The 7,370-nt window shown below is 39.9% G+C and overlaps 1 protein-coding gene across 1 annotated transcript; it reads left to right on the top strand.

Moving 5' to 3' along the window:
- The first annotated feature begins 3,757 nt into the window (after nt 1-3,757).
- Nucleotides 3,758-5,006, top strand: LOC128369167 (putative nuclease HARBI1). The gene is given in 4 exon segments (XM_053330159.1): nt 3,758-4,190; nt 4,264-4,376; nt 4,454-4,565; nt 4,654-5,006. Coding segments are annotated over 4 exon segments (1,011 nt in total).
- The last annotated feature ends 2,364 nt before the right edge of the window (nt 5,007-7,370 follow it).

Raw genomic sequence — 7,370 nt, 5'->3', positions numbered from 1 at the left:
TAGGGGTTATATTGTATTGTATCATATTATATCATGTCATATATTATATCATATTATATTTATTATATGGAGGTATAAATATTATATTAAGTTTGTTATGTGAAACTAGGTTATCTAATACTATGTTACATTATATCATGTTATGCTATTATATCAATTTATTACATGAGGTCATCCAATTCTTTTTATTTTATTTTCCCCCTACATTATTATGCTACATTGTTTATTTATTCATCTCTCTTTAAAATATATATGTATATCTGTATTTATTATTATAACATACTATTGGATATAATTAACAATATTACAGTATTATACCACTTAATTATACACACACACACACACACACACACTGTATACTTCCTACCCTCACATGTAAATATTTTGTGTTATCAGTGTTTGTTCATTGTGTGTAATGTACTAATCATATTGTTATATATACTGCAGGTATATAATGTGTCCATATATTGTTTATATGTGTATATAGCCCGATTTTGTTTCTTCAACTTATTAAAACAGCTGACTTTACTGCCACGATCTGCTTCTGCCTCTATCTATATTTTAACGTGTGTGTATAGTGAGTGTTTTGCTAAATACCGAATACATCATATATCAAGACTTTTCAATTACTGTTAAACCCACTATGAATATTAAAGTACGTCAAACCATGTGTCCTGTATCATAGCTACATGTATGACGTTTGCAGCAAAGGAAACCGCGTGAAAATCAGTTTAGTATTCAGTGAGTTATGATTGATTAACTGCGCTGACAGTTCATTGCGCCTGTCAAACACATTACACTGAGTGGAGCGGGTGACCGGTCCAAGATGGCGGCCCCACGTCTTGTCAGCGCCAATAGGCAGTACCGGTCGCTGCGGCGTCTATTCTTTATATGTCTATGTGTGTACCCGCGGGTGACCCGCAAATTTGACGAAACATCCCCTACTGTGTAATTTGTGGGTACAGGTGGGGTCGGACACATGTGGACCGCAGGTCTAAAGTGCAAATATTAAGCTATTTTAGTAACACATCAAGTCACTCAAGTTGATAAAAAGCTTTTTTAAAACGTAAATCATTCGTGCATGTGTCCTCCCAGAACTCTCTGCTCTCAAAAAACATCCACTTACACAGCAATTGTTGAAATGGATCCTGAGAAGCTGAAAAGAGGAATAGCAAATGGAGATTTTGAAGTTATCGATAACACCTCATCTAAAATCAAGTTCAGTGTCTGGGAGAAATTTGAAGTAGTCATGGATAATCAGAGGCTGTCATAAAGTTTTAGTTTATAATAACCACAAATGTGGGCCTTCATCATTGAACAGTATCTCACAAAGACATCAGAGCTAAAGGTACCCAGCCGAAAAGATAAGGACACCATAACCAAGCTATCTGTGATACTGTACATGGCGAATTAATGTGAAGTCCGTTTTAACTGGGAAGCATTACAATGCTACAGTAACAGTATGATATCAAGGCACATTTACATGGTATGTGACCTTGCAGAGTCTGCAGGGGTTTTTGCTATGGGCAATGTGGGCAACCGCCCAGGGCGCAATCTACTTGGGGGCGCACGAGCGCTCTCAAAAAAAAAAAAAGGAAAAAAAAAGTCCGTCCTCAAAAAAAGAAAAGCGCGCCCTCAAAAAAAAAATCGTCAGTTTTCTAGACTAATACGCTCATTTCCACATCAAGTTGGTGCAGTGGGCGATGAGGCGCCCCTACTATCACGTCAACTTGCTGCTGAGAGTCATGTATAGAGGTTGCATGTGTCAGAAGAAAAGGCAAAGGGGAGGGGGCGGGATCAACTTGCGACTGCAGAGGCTGTGAGCAGGTTGTGTGTGAGTCTGACTCTCAGAGGAAAAGCAGGTGGGGGGATAGACTGACCTGTGATAGTTATGAGCCCAGGCCACACAACACAAACTGCTGCTTCCATTAATACAGACCCGTTATAGCTACATGTAAGTTATTGGGTTATGTGAAAATGCAATAAATAAATAAATAACTTTACACCCTCACTTTCATGTGGTCAAGCACTCCCTGATAGCAATCTAATCACCCACAAAACATTTTAATGCCAGTTGTAAAAAGGGTGAAAGTCTGTCAGATTACGTTAATTATTAGTATTTTTCATTTATTTATTTTATTTTATTCATTTGTGTGATGGCGGATATGTGTAATTTACTTTGGTGTTTACATACTATATTTCATTTATTTATCTTATTTTTTGTGTTATGAAGGATTTGTGGGGAGGGGCGCCGATAGTCGGTCCGCCCAGGGCGCAAAACCAGCCAGAACCGCCTCTGTTGCAGACAAAACTTCAAATAACAACAGTACGTCTGTCTTTCTTTTAGTGAGAACCCAATACTACCCTGGCCTGTGCCACTTGTCCCGCCCCTTACCGGGGGAATGGCTTGGATTGGCTATTAGTTTGTTGAAGCCCAAATGACAATACAGAAACAGATTTACTGACATTAAACTGGTAACAGGTTAGGTTGCACAGCTGATTACACAGACTTTAGATCAAACAAACTCCTTTTCTCCTGAATAATGGATTTTTAAAGGAACATAAATCTTTTTACAAATATTTATTTAACTTTTTAAACTGTACATATGATATTTATGTAGCCATAGGAAGGAATGCCATTCCTAGTCGGGCGGTGAGGCCTAAAAACTTTAATGGTCGCTTCACTCTGACATGAGCAGAAACACAAAGCACGTGCATACAAGTTCAGTTAGCAGGGCCCCCCAGCTCTGGTCCCCCGAGGAACTCAGTCGGGACCCCCAGCAGAAGGCAGACAGACCCGATCGGTGAAGCCCACCCCCCGTTATTTTATTTTATTTTTCATCAATTAAATTAATTTATTTTTTCCTCTTTTGGTTGGAGGGATCTCTTCTAGTGAGCCATGCCCAGGCCCTCAGGAGGGCACTGGTCCACCACATTGCCTCGTCCTATTTTGGGCCACCATCAGACCATCCAGGAGGGGATCAGCCCGACTAGGAATGGCACTCCCAATCTCCCAAAAGTTTTCCCATCGTTTATTTATTATTTGTATTTATATTTTTCCTTCCCATCTAAAGAGAGATGGGGGTAGGCCTCGCCAACCGCGCACCAAGCCGCCCCATAGGGGCATCAGCCATGCCCATAGACCACCAGGCAAGGAGCCACGCCACCACCCCAAGCCCCCACAGCCCGGTTCCACACGCCATCGCCATATTAATTTCTATTCATCCCATTATACGTCACTTTACTAATAAATATTATCAATATATTATGTATGTATATATGCAACAGAACATCATCATATATATTAATACTATAACCTTATTATCATTATCAATAAAACTTACAAGATTGTAATAATAATAATAATAATAATGATGATGATAATAATAATAATAATAATAATAATAATAGTGAACAAATAAGTACATAAATAAATAGAATAAAGTAAATTATGATTATAAATAGAATTAAAAAAAATAAAAATTGTGTGTGTGTGTGTGTGTGTGCAAGCGGGGCAAAACGTTAAGTGTACGGCGTGTATCGATCCATGTGTACATACTCAGAGGCCTGGGGCCCGTTTCAGAAAGCAGGTTTAGTGAAAACTCTGAGTTAGTTAACCCTGAGATGAGGGAAACTCTGGTTTTTCGGTTTCACAAAGCCAGTTCAGCTTAACTCTGAGTCAGTTACTCGGCAACATACTCCGTGAACCTAACCTAGCTCTTAAGTTGAAGCCTGCAGGCTGAAGGCAGTGGCAGACATGGCTTGTCCCTTTCTAGAAGAGCCAGTTGACATCGAGGCGCAGATACTCCGCCGAAATCTCCGTCGGGAGAGGATTATTAGACCCCGATTAGACGTGTTATCATTTCCTGATGAGTATCTTTTTGAGCGTTTCCGTTTCTCTGCAACATCAATTATTTATTTAAACAACATTCTCAGCCCTCACATCGTTCACATGACACATCGTGGACACGCTCTCAGTTCTGAGCAAATTCTTTGCATTGCACTTCGTTTTTTTGCCAACGGCAGTTTTTTATACAACATCGGTGATGCAGAGCATGTCTCCAAGGCAACTGTCTGTCGGGCAGTCCGAAATGTAACACTGGCATTGAAACGGCTACTGTACATGTTCGTAGTTTTTCCAGGTCACAGACCCACCAGACTTCTCAAAGAAGAGTTCCACAGAATTGCAGGTATCAGTCTAAGCAGTAATTAATTTATGTCATGAAGCTTGAAGCACTAATCAGTCAATTTGATATAATTTAGGGTTTCCAGGTGTGATTGGCTGCATTGATGGCACTCAAATTCCGATCATAGCTCCTTCAATGAATGAAGGAGATTATGTGAATCGGAGATCTGTCCACAGCATTAATGTACAGGTAGGCCTAAATAGCCTTTAATATTCCAAATTGAATATACTTCACTATACAGCTAATTACTGTTCTACACTGTGAAGATCATATGTGATGCAGCCCACATAATAAATAATGTGGAAGCGAAGTGGCCTGGGTCTGTGCATGACTCACGAGTGTTTCGTGAGTCTACACTGAGTGCCAAATTTGCCCGTGGTGAGTTTATATAGCTATATTCTATTATCAATATTTTGTTTCCTCCTATTGCAACTGAAACATTAAACTGTATCTTGTATTATCATAGGAGAGTTCGATGGTTACCTACTTGGAGACAGAGGGTACCCCTGCTAGCGCTATTTGCTGACCCCTTACCCTGACCCTGAGCCTGGCCCACAGCAACACTACAACTTGGCTCACTGCAGGACACGAGCCAGAGTGGAGATGAGCATTGGGATGCTCAAGGCCCGGTTCCAGTGCCTTCGTAGGCTCAGGGTCACCCCAGAAAGAGCATGTGATATTATAGTGGCATGTGTGGTACTCCACAACATTGCCACCATTAGGAGAGAACAATGTCCTACTCTCCCCCTTAATGATATAGATAATAATCCTGAACCCCCCCCGCTGACGCACGAGATGGAAGAGCAGTCCGAGACATGATATGCGTTAACCATTTCTAATTGACCAAAGAATGACAATATGCCTCTCATTTTATGAGGTCTTCTTTATTTCCTGGAAGGACAATCATTGTAATTTCCAGCATTGCTCTGTTAGAGAAAGAAGTTGCAAGTTGTATTGTGGAACACAAACTGAAACCAAAGTTGTTTGGTTCTGCATCTTCTCTCTCTGTGGCAGCTGACAAGGTGTCTTCATCATCCTCCTGTAATGAAACAGAATGTGTATATTATATTCTACCCATTATGCCAAATCTGTGGAATATTGAATACTTGAATACTACAGCATGGAGGTCTGTTATGGCAGAAGGCTCCACGAGGCAGATTACGCCATTAGTAACTGGTAGAAGATGAAGATTAGATGGTTGATTACCCAGACAAGTGCCCCACCTAATTTTATTTTATTTTTTGCTTACAATAGTGTGCAGGTCCTATCACAATTTTTCAAACTCTGAGTCACCTTAAAGTAGGTTGATATCTGAAAGCAACAGCAGCCAATTACAAAGAACTGTAGCCTACTGCTACAAGAAAAAGGGTGCCAAGTTGTGTCTAAGATGAATGAGTGGCCATTAATGAGAGAACACTAGAAAAAGGATTAATGTACATGCCTTTCATTTGAATAACTTACCTCTTATGTAAGCCCCTGTGTCCTGGGGTGTGGCTGGGTCCGATGAGCTCCCCCCAGAGATGCCCTCAGCAATGGGTCGCCTAGTGTTCAGACTGAGGGCCATCTCTTCAGCCTCTGTGAGAGGTGGTGGTGGTGGACCACCACCTGTTTTGCAGGCGTCAGCCTTTTTTCTGTTGGCTATAATGGAGGTCAAATTTAAATATATCCAGAAAACACAAATTTGGAGACTTGTAGGCTACTGTATGTATAAAAGGCATTTAGGTGTGGTGTTGCGATCTAGAAATATCTGGGAAATTATAAACTTCACAGAGATATAACAGGTGAAGCAGCTACAAGAAAATGTATTTTTATTTCGTTTGGTTTATCCATTATCCAGATATTTTCGTGCTTATTATGCTTTATTTCATTGAGTGTAATACGACAGTATATGTTATGAGTCGGCACGTAGGTGTGCGACAGTCGTGCAGTTTGAGTTTGGTTTTTGGTACAGATACGATATTGCTGTATGAGCTCCGGCTGCAGTCTTTTTAAAAACTCTTATAAAAAAATAATGCAGAACCGGGAAAATAAAGTTGCCTAAACGGAAGATGGAGTCCTGTCTTTTTAAGGGTGCAACAGTTGCTTTCATATAGACAATATATTAAATACTGGCAGTGTTTCCCTAATGAATGAAAATATATCTATCACATGTGGAATGTAGCCACTGAAGTGTTATCACCTGTTCTGAAACCCAAAACTCAGAGTTTTGGGTTTCAGAACAAGTGTTAACAGTTAGTTCAATCAACTCTGAGTCAAAGTAATGCTGAGTGAAGCTCGTGCATGAGGAGATACCAAGCCCTCATCAATGGAGCACAGATAACATGATTCACCATGACAACAGGAGAAACAAAGGACTCAGTCCTCCTACTTCTCTACAAAGGAGTTAGAAATATTAATGAATACATGCAGATGATGAGTATATTTAAGAAAAGACAGTCAACAGTGAGTATTAATGAAAAAAAAGAGAAACATTTTGTCTCGAGTGGTCGACTTATTCAACATTTATATTCTGTGTATGTGTGTGTGCGGCACATTTAACATTCATGCAGACCCCAACAGGTACAAAACATAGGCCTACTTGGCAGCAACTGAATATGAAATATAAAAATATAGCTCAAACAAGTAAGGTATTGATTACAAGCAATTGTGGTGTTGTTTAGCCTGCCCTACCTCATTAAACAGCATTTAAATGCTACATTCAACAAACAGAAATCTTCTAAGCAAAAAAGAAAGTCACTTTTTCAGCCATCCCAACACTGCCAGTATTTAATATTGTCTATTTGAAAGCAACACCTACATGCCTTTATACATACAACACTACAAAAGTGTAAACGTTTAAGAGCAATAGTCAAATTTAGTTTTATGTTTGGGCACTTTCACCTTATTTTAACAGTAGCTGGTAACCAGCAACACTGTCACTATGAAGCATGAGCAGTAACCACTTGGCTATCAATCACCTTCAAATATTGCATTTGTGACAGCCCGACAGATGGTTGCCTTGGAAACATGAACTTGAACAGTGAACTTGTTCTGAACTGAGAGCATGTCCATGTGGTGTCGTACAGACGATACGAGGGCTGAGAATATTATTCAGATAAATTATCGATTGTACAGAAAAATGGAAACACTCAAACAGAACATCATCAGAGATAAAACATCCCAGCAGGGTCTGATCACCCTCTG

The sequence above is a fragment of the Scomber japonicus genome, chromosome 12, assembly GCF_027409825.1.
Source record: "Scomber japonicus isolate fScoJap1 chromosome 12, fScoJap1.pri, whole genome shotgun sequence".
Classification (NCBI taxonomy): domain Eukaryota; kingdom Metazoa; phylum Chordata; class Actinopteri; order Scombriformes; family Scombridae; genus Scomber; species Scomber japonicus.
The sequence above is the reverse complement of the archived record's forward strand: the minus strand, read 5'-3'. Positions and strand labels throughout refer to the sequence as shown.